This window comes from Triticum aestivum, chromosome 2B, assembly GCF_018294505.1.
Source record: "Triticum aestivum cultivar Chinese Spring chromosome 2B, IWGSC CS RefSeq v2.1, whole genome shotgun sequence".
Lineage (NCBI taxonomy): Eukaryota > Viridiplantae > Streptophyta > Magnoliopsida > Poales > Poaceae > Triticum > Triticum aestivum.
In genome coordinates this window covers 699,459,963-699,487,297 of record NC_057798.1, presented here as the reverse complement: position 1 = coordinate 699,487,297, position 27,335 = coordinate 699,459,963, and the positions used below count along the sequence as shown (strand labels likewise).

Genomic DNA, 27,335 nt, shown 5'->3' with positions numbered 1-27,335 from the left:
ATGCGGTTTTATTCAGAGTACTAACACCTCTTTTATGTATTTATTTTGGTGCAATAATTATCTGTTAGTTCTAAATTAGGGGACTAATAATAAATGTATGATCTATGAACACCTCCTCGATATAAGTTTATCATTGTATCTCCAACTTGGCTATTTTAGCAATTCTTGTATCTATGCTATCAACACATTCCTCCAGTATTTCAATGACCCAAAGAGCAGAGATATAACTAGAAAAACAATAATCGAAGCAGCCCAAAATTAGACGGATACCATGAAGAAAGAGATATTCTCAAATTGGAGAATGATGAGATTTCGATTCAATTATATGGCAACTCTGTTTACAAAAATGCCTAGGCAGAAGATCTGATACTATATGCTGCAAACAGCGCCGCAACCTAAAAATATCTCTATGGCTGCCCAAAACAATGTGATTTTAACAATAGAAGTAAAATTACAGTATAATCATCAAAGGAAGTCAATCTTCAATCAACCAAGCAATGCGCCGAGGACCTCTCCAAGGCCAAAGCTACAGTTCTAACTTCTGGCTGCCCAACTGGCTGAGCATGATCGCCATGTCCATACCCTGAGTCATCGTCGCCATAGCCATCTCATACGGGCATTTCTTGGAGAAGCCGACCTTGCCAGCCTTCTTCACTTTCCTCATGCAGTTTTTGAACTTCTCATGGCATTTGATACTCATCAGGCCTGTTCAATTTACATTTATGCAAAGAAAAAGAACCATGAGAATGAGGGTTCAGAGTACAGATCTTCAGATAAACAGCTTGAGCGAAAACTTTCTTTCGCATCACAAGCATCATATTTCCGTTGTGTTTCATGCATGCATACATGTCCCAGCGAAACTGGTTACTCATGGTGTAAGATAAACAAAGCAATATAATTATAGGAATGTGGGGAATGCACTGATTGATCTGGCGGGTGTCATCTGTCATTTGAAGGTAAAAAGAGGTTCCACCCATATGAAGTCCTCGATGCAATATGTTCAACAATTGCCCCCCTTGTACCCAAACATCCATGCGACTCTTTAGCTGTACAATACTCAATGACACATAAAATTTAACAGGGAACTGCAAAGCTGTGAAGACACAGCCGCAATTGACAAATACAGTACAGAGTATAAAATAAAATGATTCACCAAAAACTGCGACTTGTCCCAATGCAATATAACTATAGGATTGTGGAGATGGCATTAATCGATCTGGCGGGATCTGGCGGGTGCCATATGTCGCTTGGAGGTAAAAAACTGTGACCCATGTCAACCTGATGCAATGTTGAACACCCCCTCGAACCCAAACCGCCAACACATATCGCCCAATCCATGCGGCTGCACGACTCGACAGTATGTAACATGTGGAATTTACAAGGGAATTGGTGTAGAGCATAGATGTATACTGACAGGAAACGGCTAACCAGACATGTAACTTGTCCGGTTGTCCCGATGCATTCTGGTGTGCATAATACAGAGCTGTGCAGTTTATCTAGTAAATTAACCACACACAATTTATCACCGATCGACAGATGGGCGAAAACATCAGTTCATACAGGCAATTGTGAACCAAACTGCCGCCGCATTGCCATTACTAAATGACAGAGCAGAGTAGAGCCAGCAGCAATTGAAAGTCTGAATTCTGAAACTGTCTAGCCAATGCTCGTCTTGTCAATTGTCAGCACCTTCCGAATTCACATGTCCAAACAATACAGTGCAGCGTATGGTTGTTCATGGCGGCCTGGGTTGACCAATCCAGACGCCATTGTTTCTTTCTTCTCAAGCTAGAAAGGGGGTGATGTATGTATGAATGATGTACCTTTCTTGCCGACGCAGTGGTCGTGGTCGCGGCAGCAGGCGTCGAGGTCGTCGCAGGGCTCCTCCCCCTCGCACCCGCTCCACCCCACGCCGCAGAACTTGCCGTACCGGATCCCCACCGCTGCCATCCATCCCATCCATTCCATGGTCAGAGCATGCTCAGATCAGAAACAAATCGTCGCACTCGATTGACTGGATCAGGGGAGGACGAGGAGGCTCACAGTCGCAATTCAGCGTCGCGCACGACCGGCTGCACGGCGGCGGCGGCGGCGACGCGGCCGCGGAGCCCCCGGCCAGGAGGAGGACGACGAGCAGGACGGTCATCGCCATCGCCATCGGCGGTTGGTGGTGGAGATTGTTCTGGGAGCCGCGGTGGTGGCGGGCCACGCCTGTCAGTCACTCTTCATAATAAGGTTGTTCCCAAAGCCCAAGCCCAAATCTTTTCCCCAAACCCCACCCTCCCACGCGCGCACCGGCCACCCCCCGCAATGGCGGCGGCGGCGGCGTCTCCGGCAACCGCGCCGTCCTCCTTCCCCTCCACCCGCAAGGCACCGCTGCTCTCCTTTCGCATCCCCAGCAAGCTCAGAGTCTCCGCCGCGGCGGCATCGGCCGACCCGCCCCCGGCCTTCAGGTCCGTCACGGCATTCGCGCCGGCCACTGTGGCAAATCTGGGGCCGGGTTTCGATTTCCTGGGCTGCGCCGTCGCCGACGCCTCGCTCTCCCTCGGCGACACCGTGACCGCCACTCTCGACCCCACGCTGCCCGCCGGCACGGTCGCCATCTCGGGCATCACCTCCCCGTTCCTCCCGCGCCTCGCCGAACGCCTCTCCCGCGACCCGCTCCGCAACTGCGCGGGCATTGCCGCCGTCGCCGCGCTCCGCGCCCTCGGCGTCCGCTCGCACGGCGTCTCGCTCAGCCTCGCCAAGGGCCTGCCGCTCGGCTCCGGCCTCGGCTCCTCGGCCGCTTCCGCAGCCGCCGCCGCCAAGGCCGTGGACGCGCTCTTCGGATCGCTGCTCCCCCGCGACGACCTCGTGCTCGCCGGGCTCGAGTCCGAGAAGGCCGTCAGCGGCTTCCACGCCGACAACATCGCCCCGGCCATCCTCGGGAGCTTCGTCCTCGTGCGGAGCTATGAGCCTTTCCGCCTCGTCCAGCTCCCCTGCCCGCCCGCACTCCGCCTCTGCTTCATCCTCGTCACGCCTGAGTTCGAGGCGCCCACCAGCAACATGCGCGCCGCCCTGCCCAAGAAGGTCACCCTCGGCAACCACGTCCGCAATTCGAGCCAGGCTGCTGCGCTCGTCGCCGCCGTGCTGCTGGGTGACGCCACCCTCATCGGTTCCGCGATGTCGTCTGACTTCATCGTCGAGCCCACCAGGGCGCCGCTGATTCCCGGCATGGCCGCGGTGAAGGCCGCCGCCCTGGAAGCCGGAGCGCTGGGATGCACCATCAGCGGAGCGGGCCCGACCGCCGTGGCTGTCATTGAGGGAGAGGAGAATGGGGAGGAGATCGCCCGGAGGATGGTTGACGCCTTCCTTTCAGTGGGGAAGCTGAAAGCCATCGCCACCGTCGCGCAGCTTGATAGAGATGGCGCCAGGATTATCTCCACCTCAAGTTTGGAGTAGGAAGGTACATTTGTCTCGTATGTCTGCTATGTGTATGTGTATTACACTGATTGATCATGTTGTCGCCTGTCGGTGATTTGGTGCGGTAGGTGTTTGGAAGTTCTCCCAAATTAGTGTATTATCAGTCGGTTGCAGTTCTAATTGTTTGTTACAAATTCTGAATGAGTGGATCGATTTACCATTTAATGTGAAATTGTAATCGTATTATCAGTCCCTGACCGAGTTGCACAACTTGTTGGACAGCAGCCTCAAAGCAACATGGTGATGTATCATTCCCTTTGTTAACATTGTTCTGTTTCATGGATAGTTTAAACATTTATGAATCTACTCCCTCCGTTCGGAATTACTTGTCTCGGAAATGGATGTATCTAGAACTAAAATACGTCTAGATACATCCATTTTCGCGACAAGTAATTCCGAACGGAGGGAGTACTAAACCCGTGCATTTTTTTGGTCGTCCTTGTGTCTACCATACCATTACAATGAGGCAATAACTAAGGGCTGCACTAGTTAGGTGATAGGTTCTGTATGAACCACAAGGATCAGGGTGTACTGGTAATGTGCAGAAGGCTGGATGTTTTCGCTGTGCTCAACCCAGGCATGTGGATGTAGTGAAAGAGTGTAAAACTGTCCTGTTTTGTATTCACTGTGGAAGAAAGGAGGCACACCTGTTTTGTATTCACTGTGGAATTGGATTTAAGACAAAAAATGTTGCAAAAAGAAAAATATGTTGAGAGCTGCAGGTAACTGGAGTCGAGGAAATAAATAAACAATCTGCAAAAGATCCCAGAATGTTGGATGGTGTGGAATGCTCAGATACTGACAGTGGAAGCAGAGCCTCTAGTGCTAATAACCAGGGGCTCTCTCAGGATATGCAGGATGATCCTGACAGCTTTGCAAGAGGACTGGGGCTTAGTACACAGGTGATTGCAGAGGTAAACAGAGGACTTGATGAGGAGCAGGAGGCTACAAGATCACAATTGGTTGGAGGTGATTTGGGGGAGGAAAATTTAAATAGAGACCAGACCTTACAAGCAAAAAAAGTGGAGCTTGGAGGTGTGTTGAGAGATGCCAGCAAGGAAATGGATAATATAGTGGATGAGAATAGGAGGAGGACAAGCAGGAATGTGACAGATCAGCATGTAATCGAGAAAGCAATGGACAGGGCTAAAGTGAAGAACTTGGAGTTTCCAATTGGTGAGTCTGCTTCCTTCAAATTTCCTACAGTTTAAATGCTGCACATGAAAAACTATTAAGTTCAGCTCCTACTGCGGGTGTTAAATTAGGTGGAAATGAGAAGGAAATTAAGCAGTCTGTAGAAGTTTTAAAGAAACTAGAAGAAGCTAGATGCAATTTATTTGAGTCTAGTCCTGGTAAGAGCAGTAAAGATTTGCTTTGTGGTGGCTCTAAGAAAAATAGTTTTAATGTAGCTAGAGGTATGGGGAAGGCTGATAAAGTAAAGTTTCTTAAAGAAACTATTGCAGAGCATAATATTTTATTTGTAGGTGTGCAGGAAACAAAGAAAACCAGTTATGGTGCTGATTGGTTAAATAATATTAGTGGTAGAAAGATTTTTCCTGGGTATGTGTTCCATTCCATCAGTAGAACTGAGTGGTGGTATTATGTTAGGAGTGGATAGTGGTTATTTTGAAGTAATGTAAGCTGAATCGGGTGATTTTCATGCTAGATTGACAGTTAGAGAGAGAAGCTCTAATAACAAATGGAATTTAGCTACTGCGTATGGGGCTGCTCATGGTACAGACAAGGAAGCCTGTTTGGTTGAGCTAGTGCATATTTTTTATTGTAATGAGCTCCCTCTGTTAGTTGGAGGAGACTTTAATTTGATTAGGAAAATTAGTGATAGTAGTCAGGCTAGGAGATTAAATAAATGGTCTAATCTTTTGATACTATTATTGAGCATTGTGAGTCTAAGGAGATGGAGTATGTATGATCAAGATGAGAATATTAAGAAGTGCCATCTAGTCAATTGGCAGGAGATTTGTCAACCTAGAAAACAAGGGGGGCTAGGGGTGTTAGACTTATCTGTATTGAATACATGTCTGCTCAGTATGGCTGTGGAAGCTCGAAAATGAGGAGGGTTTATGGCAGGAGTTAATTAAGAATAAATAACTTAGTAATGTTACTTTGTCTTGGTGTAAATTGAAGCCTGTGCCCTCCCACTTCTTGTTTGGATTAACAATTCTTTAATGATGAGAGAACCAGGTTTTAGGAAGATCTGGATGTTTGCTTAGCTGATAAATATCCCAGATTGTATAATCTTGTAATGATAAGAAATTAAGAATTGTAGAGTGGCGAAAGTGTTTACTGAAGGGTGGTCTAGCTTCAGCCTCAGGAGAGCAACTTACCGATGGGCCTGACAAGTGTGTGTGGACTCTGATGAAATCTGTTTCTTTTTTTCCCCCAGTAAAATCCACATATATAATGGTATTAAGGGCTAGACAGTCAGCAGGTATAGTGTCCTCACAAAGGATGTGCTTTTACATAGGGGCTGGCAAGGTAATGCTAAGTGTATGTTGTGCAGATGAAAATGCAGATCATTTAACTTTCTCTTGCCCTGTAACTGGTTATACTTGGAATGTAGTAAAATGTGCACTGCCAGGTTGTCGGAGCTGCAATGGAGCATCGCCGAGGCCATGTCGGGCAGCTCCGAGTGACACATGGCAGCGCTGCACTGGGGTTGTTGCGAGCGGGAAGGACAAGTAGATAACACAGTACTGCAGGGTCAGGGGTTGTGCGGGAGCCTGCGTTATACCGATCTGAGGGCTAGCTAGGCGGATGATTTCTCTCTCCGGTTGACGCCGAGCAGCTGTTTCACTGTTCCATCCAAGTGACCTGGGCGATGATGCTCCACGCCCGCACCAAATCGTCCTCCTTTGCCTGATAGGGGCATCTCCAACACAAGACGGACACCGCAAATGTACGCCGGCAGGATAAAGGATGAAGTCATCCAATGCTATGCCGTATTTGTCCGGTTCCATCTGTCTACATATTTTGTCGAACACCTTGCTCGCACGGAGGCCACGATGACGAACACCTCGTCAAGCGCGGAAGGGCGGAGCGGCCCAACAATGGGCATTGGCGTAGAACCCAGAGCATGTGGCCGCGGGTGCATTGTGTGCTCATGCTCCGCTACATGGAGCACTAAGGTCACCACGCTCGCAGCGCTGGTCACTGGCGCGACAAGGTTTGTCGGCGCGCGGTTCTCGCGCGTGCTTCACTTGCGCGAAGACGGCAATTCCCCCCACAGGTGCTAGGAGCTCCTCGCCGACCACGACGTCATCCCTGCTCTGTAGAACCATCGAGGCTGTCACGTCGTGCTCTGCCGAGGCCTTGCGGCACCATGAAGCCTAGCTCGATCTGCCAAGCCATGGCAGGTGTGGCAAGATGAGAGGTGTAGGGAGAAGGAGAGGAGAGATAGGCGGCCAAGCCGGCGTGAGGCTGTAGCGCATGTGCACGTCGTTGTTGAGGAGAGAGAGGGGTGGAGTGCGTGTATACATGGTGGCCTTTGATTGGTTAGATGGATGTTCGAACTCCGCAAAGCCCCCAGATTTGCTAACACTTTGTTAGAATTCGGACGTCAGATAAGGGATGAGGATAAAGCGCCTCCCAAATCCGGAAAAGAACAAACTACTTGTATCCTGTGGTTTCAAGTTTGCATTACAAAGGTTAGGAAACCTCATCCGGTCCTTTGTAATATAGACTTGCACACGCACAATCGCCGCCTCTTCCTCCAAAAGTTAGGGTTCCTCTGCCTCCTGTTGGCGTCGCTGCCGGTCTGCCTCGTGTCCGGTGGCCCTAGAGCCATGGAGGCGCGGGGTGGATCCTAACCCTTACAGCAGGAGGGCTCCGTTTTAAGATATATTTATTAGTTTTGTTAGGCTTTATGTCCTACTTAGGAAGATGGGACGACGGCGATTCTCCAAAGATGGAATAAGGTTCTCCCCGCCCAGAACAATTCCGGCGGTGCGTCTAGCATCATTGAAGGGCATGTGGAGGTGTATTCTAGCGGATCTCACAAGATTCGATCAATGATTTTCTTTGGTGGATCTACTCGGATCCGGTCTCCGCTTTGTCTACATTTGCGTGTCTTCAGATTGGATCCTTTCGATCTACAAGTCTCTTCATCAATGGCGGTTGTTGTTTTGGTACGCTGGTTCTATGGGGCCTTAGCACGATGACTTCTCGATTGTCTACTTCAACAAGTTTACCCGAAACTGGCGAGGGAGGGGTGATGACGGCCGCGCGCCTTGGCTCGCTTCAGTGATTGTAATCATCGCTATCTGCATGTAATTTTTATTATTTCGAGTATTCGTTGTACTACCATGATCGAAGGTGAGCACAATGAAAGTTCTCCTGAAAAAAAATGCAGACTTCAACGATCTCACTCTAGCTATGGAGGTATAACGTTGTCACTCTTCCACAAGGCATTACTAGAAAGGCATTGTGAGGAGGTGTGCGAAATTGCTCTGTAATTGATCTAAAGTTTTTCAAGGAAATAGGCTGTTTGGAATAAAACCACTGTCATGAAACTCAATCTGTCTATTAGTTTCAGAAAAGAAACACACATGAACTGCTTCATAGTCCATACAGCTTACAACTGCGTTTACAATGGATAAAATCGTCGTTCATTGTGTTGGCTACACCAGTGTTTACAACTGCATCTCTGCATCAACATGAAGCGTTTGCCAGAAAGGAAAATTGCTACAGCGCCTGCACTGTGGGCTTATTGATGACGACCAACTCACACTTGATGGTGAAGCGGTCTCCTCGCAGCTTGGACTTGTGAGCCAGCCGGATATTGCCGTAACCAATATTACCGTCCGACGTAAACTTTTGGATCAGCAACGGCCCTGCCGGGTGCACCTTGCCGCCTTTCTCCCGCAGGCTTAAGCGGTACCACACCTTGACCCCCGTCTCCGCCGCCGCGCGGCCGCGGAGATGCAAGAAGGCCGCCACATGGTCAGGCGCCCGGCTGTCGCCGTCAGGGTAGAAGTAGATGCTCCAGTCGTAGCTGTTAGAATATGTTGTATAGAGATAGGAGAGTAGTTTAAATCTCTTTGTAATCTTATCTCCTCTTATCTCTACTTCTGTTAACCCCCTGTACCGAACCTGATCGATCTCCTCCTCCTCTGATCGATCTCTCCCTTGTAAGCCACGGCATGATCTCTATATAATACAATGCGGCCTAGACGAAGGGTTCTACGCTTCCTAATTCGTCAAATGGTAACAGAGCCTCTTCCTCTATAGATCAGGAATAGATCGCATCTAGCTACCGCATCGACCGAGCAGCATGTCAACCACCACCGCCGCCATGACGGCCAGCACCATGGGCACGCTCACCACATCATCATCATCCGCTTTTGCCTCCTCCTCCTCCACCTCCACCAACACCTCCCTGCTCGGATCGCCACCTCAAGAGAAGCTCACGAGGGGAAATTTCCTTCTCTGGAAAGCCATTGTGCTGCCCCAGATCAAGGGGGCCCAGATGGAACACCACCTCAACCCGGAGAGCCCGCCACCGCCGGCCACGCTCACCATCAACAAGGACGGGACGGACACACAGGTAGTCAACTTCGCTCGATCCCTCTGGTATGCACAGCAGCAGCAGCTCCAAGGGTTCTTGATGGGATCCCTATCCCGCGAGATCCTCGCTCAGGTCGCCACGCTCTCCACGCCGGCCGAAGTGTGGACTGCGATCCATGCTATGTTCGCTGCTCAAAGCCAAGCTCAAGCAATCAACACGCGCATGTCTATGGCAGAATTGTTGGGGAACGTTGCAGAAAATAAAAAATTTTCTACGGTTTCACCAAGATCCATCTATGTGTTCATCTAAGCAACGAGTGAAAGGGGAGATGCATCTACATACCACTTTGTAGATCGCGAGCGGAAGCGTTCAAAAGAACGGGGTTGAAGTAGTCGTTCTCGTCGTGATCCTATCATCGGAGATTCTAGCGCCGAACGGACGGCACCTTCGCGTTCAACACACGTACGGTCAGCGTGCCGTCTCCTCCGTCTTGATCCAGCAAGGGGGAAGAAGAGGTTGATGATGATCCAGCAGCACGACGGCGTGGTGGTGGATGCAGCAGAACTCCGGCAGGGCTTCGCCAAGCTGCTGCGGGAGGAGGACGAGGTGTAGCAGGGGAGGGAGACGCCAAGACACAAGGGTGCGGCTGCCCTCCCCCCTCCTTTATATAGGCCCCCAGGGGGGGGCGCCGGCCCTGGGAGATCCAATCTCCCAAGGGGGCGGCGGCCAAGGGGGGTGCAGTGCCCCCCAAGGCAAGTGGTGCGCCCCCCACCTAGGGTTTCCAACCCTAGGCGCAGGGGGGGCCCAAGGGGGGGCGCACCAGCCCACTAGGGGCTGGTTCCCCTCCCACTTCAGCCCGCGGGGCCCTCCGGGATATGTGGCCCCACCCAGTGGACCCCCGGGACCCTTTCGGTGGTCCCGGCACAATACCGGGTGACCCCGAAACTTTCCCGATGGCCGAAACAACACTTCCTATATAGTTTTCTTTACCTCTGGACCATTCCGGAACTCCTCGTGATGTCCGAGATCTCATCCAGGACTCCGAACAACATTCGGTTTGCTGCATACTCATATTCATACAATCCTAGCGTCACCGAACCTTAAGTGTGTAGACCCTACGGGTTCGGGAGACATGCAGACATGACCGAGACGGCTCTCCGGTCAATAACCAACAGCGGGATCTGGATACCCATGTTGGCTCTGTCACGCCCAATATGCGACCCTATCCAAAAGGAACTCGAAGGTCCCACCAAGGATAGACCCGCATATTGAAACACTTTTGCAAGGTGGATATCATTACATCAACATTACATAATAGATGGGGATACATACATAGGGCATACAATGCCACACGAATACAACATTACAATACATAAGAGCGTCATTCGTCTATGGATGAATCACAAACAGAAACTCAAATGACATCCATCCTGCTAGCCCAGGCTGCCGACCTGGAACCTATCCCCTGATCGAAGAAGCAGAAGCAGAACTCAACGCAAGCAAGCATCGCTCTCGCATCATGATCATCGCAAAACCTGTCCTTGCAACTGTGGTTGTAGTAATCTGTGAGCCACGAGGACTCAGCAATCCCATTACCATGGGTATCAAGACTAGCAAAGCTTAAAGGGAAAGGAAGGGGTAAAGTGGTGAGGCTGCAGCAGCGACTAAGCATATATGGTGGCTAACATACGCAAATAAGAGCGAGAAGAGAGCAAATGGAACGGTCGTGAATCTAGCAATGATCAAGAAGTGATCCTGAACTCCTACTTACGTCAAACATAACCCAAAGACCGTGTTCACTTCCCAGACTCTGCCGAAAAGAGACCATCACGGCTACACACGCGGTTGATGTGTTTTAATTCGGATCTGGTGTCAAGTTATCTACAACCGGACATTAACAAATTCCCATCTGCCTATAACCGCAGGCACGGCTTTCGAAAGATTATACCCTGCAGGGGTGTCCCAACTTAGCCCATGACAAGCTCTCGCGATCAACGAAGGAATAAACCTTCTCCCAGGAAGACCCGATCAGACTCGGAATCCCGGTTTACAAGACATTTCGACAATGGTAAAACAAGACCAGCAAAGCCGCCCGATGCGTCGACAATCCCGATAGGAGTTGCACATATCTCGTTCTCAGGGCAACACCGGATGAGACATCCTACGAGTAAAACCAGCCCTCGAGTTGCCCCGAGGTGGCCCCGCAGTCTACTCGGTTCGGACCAACACTTAGACAAGCACTGGCCTGGGGGGGGCTAAAATAAAGATGACCCTCGAGAGAGTGACTCCCAAGGGAAAAGGTAGGTGGTGGTGAGGCAAATGGTAAAACCAAGGTTGGGCCTTGCTGGAGGAGTTTTATTCAAAGCGAACTGTCAAGGGGGTCCCATAAATCACCCGACCGCGTAAGGAACGCAAAATCGGGGAACATAACACCGGTATGACGGAAACTAGGGCGGCAAGAGTGGAACAAAACACTAGGCAAAAGGCCGAGTCTTCCACCCTTTACCAAGTATATAGATGCATTAATAATATAAGAGATATTGTGATATCCCAACCAAAATCTTGTCCACCATGGAGAAATCATCAACTTCACCTACAACTAGCAACGCTATAAGAGGGGCTGAGCAAAGCGGTAACATAGCCAAGCAACGGTTTGCATAGGAAAGGTGTCAAAGGTTAGAGGTTCATGGCAATTTGGGAGGCTTGAAGAGCAACAGATAGGTAACGCAGCATAGCGATAGAACGAAGCAACTAGCATAGCAATGATAGTAGTGAGATCCAGGGTAGCGGTCATCTTGCCTGAAATCCCGCTAGGAAGAAGAACGAGTCCATGAAGAAGATGAACGGGCGTAGTCGAACAAATCCTCACAATCGCAACATTACCGAAACTAAGAAGCAACACCGGGAAGAAACAAACAACATGGTAAATGCACAAGCATAAACATGGCATGATGCACAAACAAGTATGATGCATGTCCGGTTTAAAGAGGCATGGCATGGAAAAGTGTAACAAACAATACTACAAGTTAAGTGGAGCTCAATATGCAACGAGTTGCATATTGACAAAACACCACATCAAATATTTAGTTCTCTCTCGTTAAAGCTACCAAACAATATTAAAAGTTGTTAAACATGGCAAGAGGTGAAGCATAAGTAAACTAACTATTTAGACAAGTTTAAATGAGGCCGGAATAATAAACAACAAGTCCGGAAAATCCCCATATGCATATTTTAGATTCGGTACTGTTCTGCCCTAAACACAATTTTAATGTTGTTAAACAATAAAACAAAGTGTACCATGTTAAACTAGGCATTTTTCCACCCCATTTACATATAAAGTTTGTTTAAAACGGAGCTACGGTTATTTAGTTATGAATTAAAGCATTTTAACATGGCATATTAGCAAATTTAAACAAACAGCAAGTTAAACATTTTTAAACATGGATGAAAGTGGCATATTATTAATCTACACAAAATTCTAAGCATTTTACATATATAACATGTTTCATTTGGATGCATGGGCATTTAGTTATTAACAATGCAAAAACAGGGGCATTCCTGTAATTATGCATGCACTAGAAATTAGGAAAATCGCCAGCAGGGGAAAAAATGTAGCCAGGCCGAATCTGGCTAGCCCAACAGTGCACAGGGGGGCTCGGGTTGCTCACCCATGGGCTTTGGCCCGGTCGGTGGAGAGGGAGGCTGGAAGCAGGCCGCGGGGCAAGCGGGCCGGCTGGAAGGGGCGCTGGGCCTCGCGATGCAGATCTGGGCCTCGGGCGTGCTTGCGGCTGGGCCTTGGAGGCCGGCTCCTGGGCTGCTAGGCGCGCAGCTGGACCGAGCGAGATGGGGAGGCGCGGTCACGCGAGGCAGGACCGGGCGCGGGTCAACGCAGGGGCAGCGCGTTCGTCCTCCTGCTCGAAGCAGAGGAGGTAGAGGCCGGCAGTGAAGCTTGGCAAAACAGGGGAAGTCCGGGACGGCAGGGCGCGGTGAGATCGGTCGGATCCCGATGTGAACGCCGAGGGGGGCGGATCCAGCAGCCGGCGCCTTGATCTGAAGCAGAGGACAGCCATGACCTGGGCTCTGCAGAAGCAACGGTGGCTGGGCAGTCAGCAGGAGCGACACGAGGGGAGGAAAAGGAAGACTCAAACGCGCAGCTCGACGGCGGAGCTCACCTCTATCGATGCGACGGCGATGGAAAAGCAGCAGCGGAGGGCGGCAACACCACGCGAGGATGTGGCCGGAGGTGAGCTCGAGGAGGCGGCGGCAATTGGAAGCTCGCTCGGGCGTCCATGGCGTGGGACTTCGCGGGACGGCGAAGGCGCAACAGCAGGGGCTTGGCACGGGGTCAACTCCGACGGGAACGAGGCCAGAGATGGGCAAGGACAGCGCGGAGGTGACTGACGACGCGGCGAACTTGAGGGCCAGGTGACGAGCCTCCTCCTTGGGCGTCGGGGTTCCCTGGAGAAGATCGAGAGAGAGAGAAGAATTCAGTGAGAGACGGAGAAAGATCCAGAGGGAGGGAGAGACCACGGGGAAGGAGAGAGATGGCGCTCATCTGCTGGTTCGGTCGGCCGGTGACGAGGCGGACGAGGTGGAGCGCTCCTGCTCGGGGCCTCGAGAATCTACACGATCCATACGGGATCGAGGGAAGAAGTGGCCTGCGCTGGATTGGTGAATTGGGCAGGGGAGATGCCGAGGGGGATTCGGTGGAGTGGCGGCGGCGTGGGGATGGATGGGACATGGCGCCTAGGATCTAGGGTTAGGCTAGATTAGGTATGGGGTTGATTTATATATATGGAAAAAGGGGTTTAGGGTAGATTTGGACCCTCCGATATAATTGGACGGTCGAGACGAAATGGCTTAGGGGAGTCCAACAAATAAACGCAGATGTTTTATAGATGTTTGGAGATGATCCGGATCCAACGGTAACGACAGAGCGGGTCGGTTTCGGAACAATTTTCGGACGCACACACGGGGGGCCTGTGGTTGTGCAAAGAGGGGGTTGGGCTGAGAAGAGAGAGAGAAAAGGTGCGGCCCGGTGACAGTTTCGGAGACCGAAACGTCCGACGATTAAACCGACTATATCGCGGTTATAAATATAACGGTTGGGCAGTCAAACGGACTCCGAATGCGACGAAACTTGACGGGCGGCCTGTCTACACTATAATAAGACCGCATGACAAGTTGCAACCCATTCCGAGAACATTTTTATGCCGCTTATAAAATAATATTTCGAAGGTGTCGCGGGCGCGTGTGAGAGTGTCGGGGCTCGGAATGGACAACGGAGAGAACCGGCGGAACCCGAACGGATGCAAGTTTTATGAAAACATATGGATGCGATGCACATGATGCTATGAGATGAGATGCATAACAAGAACAAAATGCAAAACAAACGACAAAAACCCAACCACGAAGGAAATATCATATAGCATCTCTGGAAAAGGCAAGAGTCGGAGTTACGAATATGGAAAGTTGTATCCGGGGCGTTACAACACTCCACCACTACGAGAGGATCTCATCCCGAGATCTAGGATGGCACCGGAGGGAAACAGAAGAGGAAGAGAAGGGGTAAACTAAGTTGCTTCTTTGACGAATGAGTGAAACCACGAACCTTGAGAGGTTGAGCAATATAAAAGAAAGAGTACACCAGAGATGAACGAGATTGCAAACAATCTGTTAGAAAAGAGGAACAAGGAACATTACGATAACTTGAAGGTTGCAAAGACATGAATCAAGAGTTTATTGTACAAGAAGGAATTGAAACCCCTCTGGTTGAAACGAGATAAGAATGAATAAGAATGATATAATTTTGACAGCACTCCGACTGTAAATGGAAGAAATTGAACATGAACTTGACAAGATGAGAGGATACTTGATGAAATCAACAACACACTGCCTCCAGAACTATTGAAGGAATGGCACAAGGGGTAAGAAAGATTTCAGACAGCTCTCCGGTTGAGGAAGGAGGCAAAACTTGGTAAGATGAGGGAACTCGAATGAAAACACGACACGCCGGTTAAATGGATAAGCATGAAAATGACATGATCTTGATAAAACGAGATGATGGGTGAAGAGAGCAACATCACATTGCCTCCGAAAGAAGGAATAGAAGATAGATCATTGGAATAACAGAATGAAGAAGAAAATGCCAACTTCTGCCACAATTGAGCTAAGAAAGCACCCTTCCAAGAAGGTTATAACGGAGTTGTTGGAAAAAACCAACAATGAAACGAATAAGCTTGTAGTGGGCTTATGGAAAACATCCCGAAATTATGAGGTGACAACCGGCCACTAACGGAAACAATTGCTTGCTTGAGAACAATGAAGAGATGAAAAACCTCTTTCACCGAGAAGGATATGGAGAAAGCTTGGATCAATGATAAGCACCACAAATAGCAACATTCCCAATGGAAGGCTTTAGGTGAAATATAACCCAAGATAACTCCAACAAAGAGATTGATGGATTTAAAATACCTCATTCTTGACAACAATATGAATCATGAACCTTGAAGGAAATTGTCAAGAGTGACATAACACCATCTCAAAAGATAAGGTAGAAAGGATTGCACTTCGGAATGCAAGATGAAGAATGCTTGAACTCCCCAAAACAAAACATGTGTTTAGCACCATGTTTAATTTTGAGTATAGCTTGGCGGATCTTAACTTCAAGAGAAATCTTGAAGAACAATTGAAGAATGAAAAGAATCCTTGACGAACCACCATGTAGAGCCTCCATGAAGAACTCCGGTAATAAAAGGATGATGAAAAGAAAAAGAAGTTGAAAACACAAGGTGAAGCCTTGCGATGATTTAGATGGAGCTTTGCGACGATATAACCGAGAAAACTTGGAACTCCAGAAAGAAAAGATGAACACTAGAACTGAGAATTACTTCATCATGAACAATCTCCGGAAGAAGGAATTAATCACTTGGATGAAACAAGAATAAGAATTATGTTAAGCCTATCCTTCACCAATTTAAATTGATGACAAGCAACGGATTTGGCATACTACTTATTCTCGTAGAAAGAATTAAGAGAGATATAGCGTAAACTTGAGAAGGTATAGATGGAACCACCAGTGGAATTGGAAACAACGAATGAATTGATATGATAACAAAGGAAGTGTAATCTTGAACGAACCACCGTAAGAACTGAAAATGAACGAAGAAAAGATAAAGAAACACCGGGAAGAATTAGAGAACGAATGAAGATACTTGAGGGAATTTGATACAAGAGAACGAAGAGATCACGAGCTGATTAGAGAATACTTGAGCAATGCACCGGTAAGATTTGGATAACGAGAGCTGAAATGTGAGGACGAAGAATTATGACATGATGGCCTTCGGAGGAAAGAAATGGAAACAACTCATGAAATGCTCCGGATGGTAAGAAAAGAATTATGACAATCGAAAACAATTATGAGAGGATGGCATGAAGCTAGAACCATGAATCTTGAAGAGAATGGAGCAAGATTTAAGAGAAACTCTTCTTCGGTCTTCAAATGTTGAGAATGACGACGAGGAACACCAGCAAAATTACTGAGATACTCCGGTATGATGACAAGCGAAGAGGTTGAGCCAACAATGAAATGATTTGAAATCGATCTAGGAAAAGGCATGTGACTGATGAAATCCATTCTTACGTCACATTTGAAAAGAATTTGAGAATAACTCCGGGAGAATTAGAAGAGTCAGGTAAGATCCTGGAAAAAGACCTGTGGGTTAGGTCCCACTAAAAGATACACCGTTGAACAATTGATTGAAAGGGGGGATTGCACCGGTTGAATTAAATGGCTTGAAAGAGATAACAATCTCCAAATAGCTTGAACGGATCTTGAATGAAAAGACGAGCCTTCTGAGATATGTTCAAACACTCCGGATCAAATGAATAGCAAGAGGTGAGCAATTAAGAGGTGCATCGACATGAGAGAGCATTAGGAACAAGGAAAGGAATATGATCAACACTGAAAGCTTGAATTAAATCCACCGGAGAAGAAACAACAATGAAGGATGATGAACTTAAAACTGTTGAGCATCTTCTTGAGAAATCACCGGATAAGAACATTGATTGAAAATAGTGAAGAGACTTCACATGAATAAATGGATACTTGATTAAGAAATCTGAGTCCTTGAAGAAAAAAGGGTGGGAGGGCGGGAAAACAAAGACAACTTGGGGACGGATGAAACAAACACCGTTGGGAAAACTGAGAGATGATCTTGCGAATGTTGAAATGATCGGATCCACTTGAAAAGAAGCACACCGGTTGGAAAAGAATTAACATGACGACCTCGATGATCAAGAAGGATTAGTATTCACATAGCAATATGAGAACACCGTTTAGGAAAGGTATGGATTCAACATTTGACTTCGAAGCAACTAGAATACCACAAATAAAACAAAACAAAGGATTTGGCTTGCAGAATAAGCCGGAAACAAACATATGATAGAGATTCCGTCCGAAGTTTTCGTGGTGGGGCCCACATGGGCTCGAGTGTACAACACCATCATGTACAAGGCAGTGCACATGACATACGAAGTGTCCCCGAACCAGCATAGCCAAGGATTCTTTAAGACACAACGAGACCACTGTAAAAACGACCGTGGAAAGGCGGACCACTAGACGTCGAACCCCAATCTCATATCATGCATCTATCGAAAAGATATTCTAGGATCTACTTGAATTCCCACCTATAAAACTCCCGAAACTTTCTGGTTATGCAATCTGATGTTGGGGATACAGGGGAAGCAATATATCTCACCCAAACTAACAATACCTACATCCAGCTGTATCCATCCGTCAACACATAACCAAGAAACCTTCGGAAATCGTGTACCTCAACCTTCGAAAAGCATCCGTTATACGAGTTATGGCAATACTCCCGAGCTCGCCCCAGTACTGGGTTATCGGGGTTATCTCACCAACAACTGTACAAAAGAGATTTTCGATGTCGGCAAAACTTAGGTATTCCAGAACTGCAACGATAAAATTGTGACGACAACACCTCGGAGCTCAACTCCCCGGGTCAAAGCCACATAAATAGACAGGAGGCACCAAGAACAATGTTCTCGTCACAAAACCATCGAAACGATTCCAAGATACCCGCGTGATCCTAAAAAAAATTTGAGTGAAATTTGAGGAGAGGAAAGTCAAAACATCTACGTTAGGAGACCTCACCAGAGCGACGAAGGGGCTGAGGAGTAAAAAGAATCCTACTCTCCGATATATATAATCCTAAGACTCAAAATAGTTTTCTTCTAGACTCAACAACGGCCAACAATCAAGGGGGCTCCTATGGTCGGTCGAGGCTCTGATACCAACTTGTCACGCCCAATATGCGACCCTATCCAAAAGGAACTCGAAGGTCCCACCAAGGATAGACCCGCATATTGAAACGCTTTTGCAAGGTGGATATCATTACATCAACATTACATAATAGATGGGGATACATACATAAGGCATACAATGCCACATGAATACAACATTACAATACATAAGAGCGTCATCCGTCTATGGATGAATCACAAACAGAAACTCAAACGACATCCACCCTGCTAGCCCAGGCTGCCGACCTGGAACCTATCCCCTGATCGAAGAAGCAGAAGCAGAACTCAACGCAAGCAAGCATCGCTCTCACGTCATGATCATCGTAAAACCTGTACCTGCAACTGTTGTTGTAGTAATCTGTGAGCCACGAGGACTCAGCAATCCCATTACCATGGGTATCAAGACTAGCAAAGCTTAAAGGGAAAGGAAGGGGTAAAGTGGTGAGGCTGCAGCAGCGACTAAGCATATATGGTGGCTAACATACGCAAATAAGAGTGAGAAGAGAGCAAATGGAATGGTCGTGAATCTAGCAATGATCAAGAAGTGATCCTGAACTCCTACTTACGTCAAACATAACCCAAAGACCGTGTTCACTTCCCGGACTCCACCGAAAAGAGACCATCACGGCTACACACGCGGTTGATGCGTTTTAATTCGGATCTGGTGTCAAGTTATCTACAACCGGACATTAACAAATTCCCATCTGCCTATAACCGCAGGCACGGCTTTCGAAAGATTATACCCTGCAGGGGTGTCCCAACTTAGCCCATGACAAGCTCTCGCGATCAACGAAGGAATAGACCTTCTCCCAGGAAGACCCGATCAGACTCGGAATCCCGGTTTACGAGACATTTCGACAATGGTAAAACAAGACCAGCAAAGCCGCCCGATGCGCCGACAATCCCGATAGGAGCTGCACATATCTCGTTCTCAGGGCAACACCGGATGAGACATTCTACGAGTAAAACCAGCCCTCGAGTTGCCCCGAGGTGGCCCCGCAGTCTACTCGGTTCGGACCAACACTTAGACAAGCACTGGCCCGGGGGGCTAAAATAAAGATGACCCTCGAGAGAGCGACTCCCAAGGGAAAAGGTAGGTGGTGGTGAGGCAAATGGTAAAACCAAGGTTGGGCCTTGCTGGAGGAGTTTTATTCAAAGCGAACTGTCAAGGGGGTCCCATAAATCACCCGACCACGTAAGGAACGCAAAATCCGGGAACATAACACCGGTATGACGGAAACTAGGGCGGCAAGAGTGGAACAAAACACTAGGCAAAAGGCCGAGTCTTCCACCCTTTACCAAGTATATAGATGCATTAATAATATAAGAGATATTGTGATATCCCAACCAAAATCCTGTCCACCATGGAGAAATCTTCAACTTCACCTGCAACTAGCAACGCTATAAGAGGGGCTGAGCAAAGCGGTAACATAGCCAAGCAACGGTTTGCATAGGAAAGGTGTCAAAGGTTAGAGGTTCATGGCAATTTGGGAGGATTGAAGAGCAACAGATAGGTAACGCAGCATAGCGATAGAACAAAGCAACTAGCATAGCAATGATAGTAGTGAGATCCAGGGTAGCGGTCATCTTGCCTGAAATCCCGCTAGGAAGAAGAACGATTCCATGAAGAAGATGAACGGGCGTAGTCGAACAAATCCTCACAATCGCAACATTACCGGAACTAAGAAGCAACACCGGAAAGAAACAAACAACATGGTAAATGCACAAGCATAAACATGGCATGATGCACAAACAAGTATGATGCATGTCCGGTTTAAAGAGGCATGGCATGGCAAAGTGCAACAAACAATACTACAAGTTAAGTGGAGCTCAATATGCAACGAATTGCATATTGACAAAACACCACATCAAATATTTAGTTCTCTCTCGTTAAAGCTACCAAACAATATTAAAAGTTGTTAAACATGGCAAGAGGTGAAGCATAAGTAAACTAACTATTTAGACAAGTTTAAATGAGGCCGGAATAATAAACAACAAGTCCAGAAAATCCCCATATGCATATTTTAGATTCGGTACTGTTCTGCCCTAAACACAATTTTAATGTTGTTAAACAATAAAACAAAGTGCACCATGTTAAACTAGGCATTTTTCCACCCCATTTACATATAAAGTTTGTTTAAAACGGAGCTACGGTTATTTAGTTATGAATTAAAGCATTTTAACATGGCATATTAGCAAATTTAAACAAATAGCAAGTTAAAAAATTTTAAACATGGATGAAAGTGACATATTATTAATCTACACAAAATTCTAAGCATTTTACATATATAACATGTTTCACTTGGATGCATGGGCATTTAGTTATTAACAATGCAAAAACAGGGGCATTCCTGTAATTATGCATGCACTAGAAAGTAGGAAAATCGCCAGCAGGGGAAAAAAATGTAGCCGGGCCGAATCTGGCTAGCCCAACAGTGCACAGGGGGGCTCGGGTTGCTCTCCCATGGGCTTTGGCCCGGTCGGTGGAGAGGGAGGCTGGAAGCAGGCCGCGGGGCAAGCGGGTCGGCTGGAAGGGGCGATGGGCCTCGCGATGCAGATCTGGGCCTCGGGCGTGCTTGCGGCTGGGCCTTGGAGGCCGACTCCTGGGATGCTAGGCGCGTAGCTGGACCGAGCGAGATGGGGAGGCGCGGTCACGCGAGGCAGGACCGGGCGCGGGTCAACGCAGGGGCAGCGCGTTCGTCCTCCTGCTCGAAGCAGAGGAGGTAGAGGCCGGCAGTGAAGCTTGGCGAAACAGGGGAAGTCCGGGACGGCAGGGCGCGGTGAGATCGGTCGGATCCCGATGTGAACGCCGAGGGGGGCGGATCTGGTGGCCGGCGCCTTGATCTGAAGCAGAGGACAGCCATGACCTGGGCTCTGCAGAAGCAACGGTGGCTGGGCAGTCAGCAGGAGCGACGCGAGGGGAGGAAAAGGAAGACTCAAACGCGCAGCTCGACGGCGGAGCTCACCTCTATCGATGCGACGGCGATGGAAAAGTAGCAGCGGAGGGCGGCAACACCACGCGAGGATGTGGCCGGAGGAGAGCTCGAGGAGGCGGCGGCAATTGGAAGCTCGCTCGGGCGTCCATGGCGCGGGACTTCGCGGGACGGTGAAGGCGCAATAGCAGGGGCTTGGCGCGGGGTCAACTCCGACGGGAACGAGGCCAGAGATGGGCAAGGACAGCGCGGAGGTGACCGACGGCGTGGCGAACTTGAGGGCCAGGTGGCGAGCCTCCTCCTTGGGCGTCGGGGTTCCCTGGAGAAGATCGAGAGAGAGAGAAGAATTCAGAGAGAGACGGAGAAAGATCCAGAGGGAGGGAGAGACCACGGGGAAGGAGAGAGACGGCGCTCATCTGCTGGTTCGGTCGGCCGGCGACGAGGCGGACGAGGTGGAGCGCTCCTGCTCGGGGCCTCGAGCAGCTACACGATCCATACGGGATCGAGGGAAGAAGTGGCCTGCGCTGGATGGGTGAATTGGGCAGGGGAGATCCCAAGGGGGATTCGGTGGAGTGGCGGCGGCGTGGGGATGGATGGGACATGGCGCCTAGGATCTAGGGTTAGGCTAGATTAGGTATGGGGTTGATTTATATATATGGAAAAAGGGGTTTAGGGTAGATTTGGACCCTCCGATATAATTGGACGGTCGAGAAGAAATGGCTTAGGGGAGTCCAACAAATAAACACAGATGTTTTATAGATGTTTGGAGATGATCCGGATCCAACGGTAACGACAGAGCGGGTCGGTTTCGGAACAATTTTCGGACGCACACACGGGGGATCTGTGGTTGTGCAAAGAGGGGGTTGGGCTGAGAAGAGAGAGAGAAAAGGTGCAGCCCGGTGACAGTTTCAGAGACCGAAACGTCCGACGATTAAACCGACTATATCGCAGTTATAAATATAACGGTTGGGCAGTCAAACGGACTCTGAATGCGACGAAACTTGACAGGCGGCCTGTCTACACTATAATAAGACCGCACGACAAGTTGCAACCCATTCCGAGAACATTTTTATGCCGCTTATAAAATAATATTTCGGAGGTGCCGCGGGCGCGTGTGAGAGTGTCGGGGCTCGGAATGGACAACGGAGAGAACCGGCGGAACCCGAACGGATGCAAGTTTTATGAAAACATATGGATGCGATGCACATGATGCTATGAGATGAGATGCATAACAAGAACAAAATGCAAAACAAACGACGAAAACCCAACCACGAAGGAAATATCATATAGCATCTCCGGAAAAGGCAAGAGTCGGAGTTACGAATATGGAAAGTTGTATCCGAGGCGTTACACTATGCCTCTCAAATATTGGGATGAAGCTTTTATCACTGCCACCTATCTTATAAATCGTCTTCCTAGCAAAGTTATTGGCAATATCACTCCATTAGAGCGTCTCTATCATCAAACACCCGACTACAATTTTCTCAAAATATTTGGGTGTGCTTGCTATCCCAACCTACATCCATACAATCGTCATAAACTTGAGTTTCGTTCTACTCAATGTGTCTTTATTGGCTATAGTAATCTTCACAAAGGTTATAAGTGCCTAGAAGTTTCAACTGGACGAATCTATATTTCTCGGGATGTTGTGTTTGATGAAACTCTTTTTCCTTTTGCCAAACTTCGTCCAAACGCCGGAGCCCTACTTCGTGCTGAGATAGAACTTCTTTCTGATCACGGGGGTGAATTACATAAGGCTGATCATGTGCAAAATTCCACTCAAAACAGTGCTACTAATGATGTTTGTGCAAAAACAGGCTGTGATTTTATGTGTCCAGAATAGGACGAACTTGGCGCAGAGCACGAGGCTGATTTCCCTGGCAGCAGCGACAACAGCGGCGCGCGATCCCACGCTAATCCGCGCGTCAGGACTGCGTCTGGTCCTCGCCCCGAGCCAGATCTCCATGCAGCCAATCAGGAGGCCTCCAACTCTCCCGCGGCGGATATGGCCGACAGGCTGCGCCTGGTGGACCCCGCCAGCCCACGCGCCTGCCTCCGCGCGGGGGAAACCGCGTCTCCACGTGGCGCACTGGATGACGAGCCCGCGCCTCGATCCAGCCGATGAACGCGACGCGCTGATGCAGTCTGGATCCTCCTTGGATCGCGCGCTGCTGGATATGACAGGGTCTGCGCGGATATCGTCCTTGGATCAGGAGCCAGGATCTTCTGCGCCATCTTCTGCGTCTCCGTCCGCCACAGGATCTCCTACGCAAATTTCCGAACCGGGATCTTTTGCGCCTGCGCCAGCGTCACCAACACTTCTGCGCCGGCACACCAGACCCCAGTCAGGTATTGTCAAGAAAAAGGAATACAATGATGGTACAGTCAGGTATGACACAGTTAAACGTGCGTTTCTCAGTCATATTGGAGAACCAACCTGTTTGCATGATGCTCTTACACATAAAGATTGGAAAGATGCTATGGATCATGAATATGATGCGCTCATGAAAAATAAAACATGGCATTTAGTACCACCAAGGCAGGGTCATAATGTCATAGATTGTAAGTGGGTATACAAGATAAAGAGAAAATCTGATGGAAGTATAGATAGATACAAAGCTAGACTAGTTGCCAAAGGTTTCAAACAGAGATTTGGTATTGATTATGAAGATACTTTTAGTCCTGTTATTAAGTCAGCTACCATTCAACTTGTACTGTCTATTGCTGTTTCCAGAGGTTGGAGCTTACGTCAGCTAGATGTTCAGAACGCGTTTTTTCATGGTGTTCTTGAGGAAGAAGTGTTTATGCGGCAACCACCAGGATATGAGGATCAAAGTGCACCACACCATGTCTGTAAGTTGGACAAGGCTATATATGGTTTAAAACAGGCCCCAAGAGCTTGGTATTCCAGGTTAAATATGCAGTTACAACAACTTGGATTTACACCATCTAAAGCAGATACTTCATTGTTCTTTTATCATAAAGATAAGATCACTATTTTTGTGCTAGTTTATGTTGATGATATAATTGTTGCCAGTTCAAGTGCACATGCTACAACCTGTTTGCTTAAGGATTTGAAGTTGGAATTTGCTCTCAAAGACTTAGGGGATCTTCATTATTTTCTTGGTATAGAAGTTAAACAGATAAAGGATGGGATACTTCTTACACAGGAAAAATACACCACTGATATACTCAAGAGAGTAGGATTGGAACATTGCAAACCTGTGAGTACACCAATTTCAACTTCAGAGAAACTTACAATTAATAGTGGAGAAGCACTTGGATCAGATGATGCAACAAAATACAGAAGTGTTGTTGGTGCTTTACAGTATTTGACACTTACACGTCCTAATATATCTTATTATGTCAATAAAGTTTGTCAATATTTGCATACACCTAGAACAACACACTGGACTGCAGTCAAAAGGATTTTAAGGTATCTCAAATACTCGACAGGTCTTGGACTTCAGATTGTCAAGTCCATGTCTTTGCTTGTTACTGCCTATTCTGATGCAGACTGGGCAGGGTGTGCTGATGACAGAAGGTCCACGGGTGGTTTTGCTGTGTTTCTGGGAACAAATCTTATATCGTGGAGTGCAAGAAAACAGGCCACTGTTTCTAGGTCCAGTACAGATGCTGAGTATAAAGCTTTGGCCAATGCTACAGCTGAGGTGATGTGGATACAGACTCTATTATATGAGCTTGGGATCAAGGCTCCACAAGCTGCGAGGTTATGGTGTGATAATATTGGTGCAACCTATCTCTCAGCTAATCCTGTTTTCCATGCACGAACTAAACATATTGAAGTTGATTTTCACTTTGTCAGAGAAAGAGTAGCTCACAAGCTACTTGATATTCGATTTATACCAACTGGTGATCAACTTGCTGATGGCTTCACAAAACCTCTTGCTACAGGAAGATTGAATGATTTCAAGAACAATCTTAACCTTGGTAAAGTTCACTTGGTTCAGATTGAGGGAGAATGTTAGAATATGTTGTATAGAGATAGGAGAGTAGTTTAAATCTCTTTGTAATCTTATCTCCTCTTATCTCTACTTCTGTTAACCCCCTGTACCGAACCTGATCGATCTCCTCCTCCTCTGATCGATCTTTCCCTTGTAAGCCACGGCATGATCTTTATATAATACAATGCGGCCCAGACGAAGGGTTCTACGCTTCCCAATTCATCTCACAGTAGCCCCTGACGCTGAAGGTGCTGGAGCTGACGTACTCGTCGGCGCCCGATCCCACGAGCAGCGAGTAGTTCTTGACGACGAACTTGTGCGCTCCGGTGGTGGCCTCCGTCGTGCACACCGACGACGTCCTGCATACACACGCGTGCTTGTCCCAGATGTTTCCCATGCAGCCAAATTCACGATCTCTTGGGGTGCCGCGGGTGGTATGCTATCAAGGTTTGACGAGAACCTGGGGGTGGCCGTATTTAAAGCTGCCCCCCCTACCAAGGAAAGCCAGAGCCATAGTCGGATTCGGACAGTCCCCCGACTCGGACCATCTCGATCGGCGCACCATCTATAAATATAAATATTGCTCTCCTGGCTTTCATCGAGTGCGTGCAGCTTCAGATCAACGTGTACGCCGATGGCCGCGTCAGCCAAACCTCTTCACTCGACACCGTCGGACCTCGCCGTTCAGCAGTACCACTTTCTCTGCCCCGGCGACGTTGGCCATGATGATTCGGCGGAACTGTATTTGCCTCCGCGACCGCCGATCCCCAGAGAGCTCATGGAAGATTTGGGCACCGGTTTGGACACCGGAGACGTCGGCGAGAACGCGGACCTTTTCAGGCAGTTCATGGCCCTGGAGAAGGAGCTCGGCCTGCTTGAGTGCGAGGAAGAGGACCTGCGGATCGAGATCGCGGACCTGCTGCCCGTGGTTCGGATCATGGAGGCAGAGCACGAGTACCAGCAGGAGACCAAGTGCGCCGGCGCCCTCATCGTCGGCCACGTCGTCGAGGTGGTCGACGAGGGCCACGCCGTCGTGGCCACCAGCGCCAGGCCCTTCGCCTTCTGCGTGCCCGTCCTCGCCGACGTGGACCGCGCGCTCCTCAAGCCATCGGCCAACGTCGCGCTGTCCATGTCGAACCTCGCGGTCGTCCAAGTCCTGCCGCCGGACTCCGGCTGGACCGTGCCCCTCGTCAAGGCCACCGAGAGGCCGAGCGTCACCTACGCGGACGTGATCGGGTGCGACGAGCAGAAGCGGGAGGTCCTCGAGGCCGTCGAGCTGCCGCTGACGCACCCGGAGCTGTTCGCCCGCGCCGGCGTGGAGGCGCCGCCCGGCGTGCTCCTGCACGGCCCGCCGGGCACCGGCAAGACCATGCTGGCAAAAGCCGTCGCGCATCACACCTCGGCGGCCTTCATCCGCGTGAGCGGCTCGGAGTTCGTGAACCGGCACCCGGGCGAGGGGCCCAGGATGGTGCGCGAGGTGTTCCAGGCGGCCCGCGACAACGCGCCAGCCATCATCTTCTTCGACGAAGTGGACGCCATCGCGGCGGCGCGGACCGACTCCGACGACGCGTCGGGCGCCGACCGTGAGGTGTACAGGGTGCTGCTGGAGCTGCTCGGGCAGATGGACGGCTTCGACCAGTGCCCCAACGTGCGGGTGATCATGGCGACAAACCGCGCCGACGCGCTGGACCCGGCGCTGCTGCGGCCGGGGCGCCTGGACCGCAGGGTGGAGTTCCCGCTGCCGGGGAGGGCGCAGAAGCGGCGGCTGTTCCAGGCGTGCACGGCGGGGATGCCCCTTGACGGCGGCGTCGACCTAGAGGACCTGGTGGCCCGGCACGAGGAGATGAGCGCCGCGGACATCGACGCCGTGTGCCGTGAGGCTGGCATGCGGGCCGTGCGCGACCGCCGGTGCGTGGTGACGCGCGAGGACTTCGAGGAGGGCTACCACGCCGTCGCCAAGCATATCGACCGCGGCGCTGACCAGTTCGCGTTCTACAGCTTATAGTAAAAAAAACTTATTCCGTCTTGTCCATTTTTGTTCAGCTTCTCAGATCAAACGGGAGTCATGTATTCACGTTTCCACCGGTTGAGCTGTAGACATGCTTGCTCGCTCAAATTTATACTCGG

At 49.2% G+C, this 27,335-nt stretch overlaps 3 protein-coding genes across 3 annotated transcripts; 2 read left to right on the top strand and 1 right to left on the bottom strand.

The window, feature by feature from the left end:
• Nucleotides 1–286: 286 nt before the first annotated feature.
• LOC123046796 (probable phospholipase A2 homolog 1) lies at nucleotides 287–2,273 on the bottom strand. Its single transcript, XM_044470229.1, has 3 exons — nucleotides 2,044–2,273; nucleotides 1,824–1,943; nucleotides 287–705 (listed from the first exon to the last, which is right to left on the bottom strand). The coding sequence occupies exons 1-3, from the start codon at nucleotides 2,156–2,158 to the stop codon at nucleotides 527–529; spliced, it is 414 nt and encodes a 137-aa protein (XP_044326164.1). The 5' UTR covers nucleotides 2,159–2,273; the 3' UTR covers nucleotides 287–526.
• LOC123046795 (homoserine kinase-like) lies at nucleotides 2,258–3,741 on the top strand. The gene has a single exon (XM_044470228.1). It carries the CDS (start codon nucleotides 2,311–2,313, stop codon nucleotides 3,439–3,441), a length of 1,131 nt encoding a protein of 376 aa, XP_044326163.1. The 5' UTR covers nucleotides 2,258–2,310; the 3' UTR covers nucleotides 3,442–3,741.
• Nucleotides 3,742–25,823: 22,082 nt separating this feature from the next.
• Nucleotides 25,824–27,335, top strand: LOC123042152 (26S proteasome regulatory subunit 6B homolog). The gene has a single exon (XM_044464669.1). The coding sequence runs from the start codon at nucleotides 25,843–25,845 to the stop codon at nucleotides 27,211–27,213; it is 1,371 nt and encodes a 456-aa protein (XP_044320604.1). The 5' UTR covers nucleotides 25,824–25,842; the 3' UTR covers nucleotides 27,214–27,335.

What these genes read in the sequence shown, in the direction of transcription:
- LOC123046796 (XM_044470229.1), bottom strand. Translation starts at nt 2,158, where the DNA reads ATGGCGATGGCGATGACCGTCCTGCTCGTCGTCCTCCTCCTGGCCGGG. An exon ending in CGCGACGCTGAATTGCGACT is followed by an intron (nt 1,944 to 2,043) that starts GTGAGCCTCCTC and finishes GATGGATGGCAG; the next exon opens with CGGTGGGGATCCGGTACGGC. An exon ending in CCACTGCGTCGGCAAGAAAG is followed by an intron (nt 706 to 1,823) that starts GTACATCATTCA and finishes TAAATTGAACAG; the next exon opens with GCCTGATGAGTATCAAATGC.
- LOC123042152 (XM_044464669.1), top strand. Translation starts at nt 25,843, where the DNA reads ATGGCCGCGTCAGCCAAACCTCTTCACTCGACACCGTCGGACCTCGCC.
- LOC123046795 (XM_044470228.1), top strand. Translation starts at nt 2,311, where the DNA reads ATGGCGGCGGCGGCGGCGTCTCCGGCAACCGCGCCGTCCTCCTTCCCC.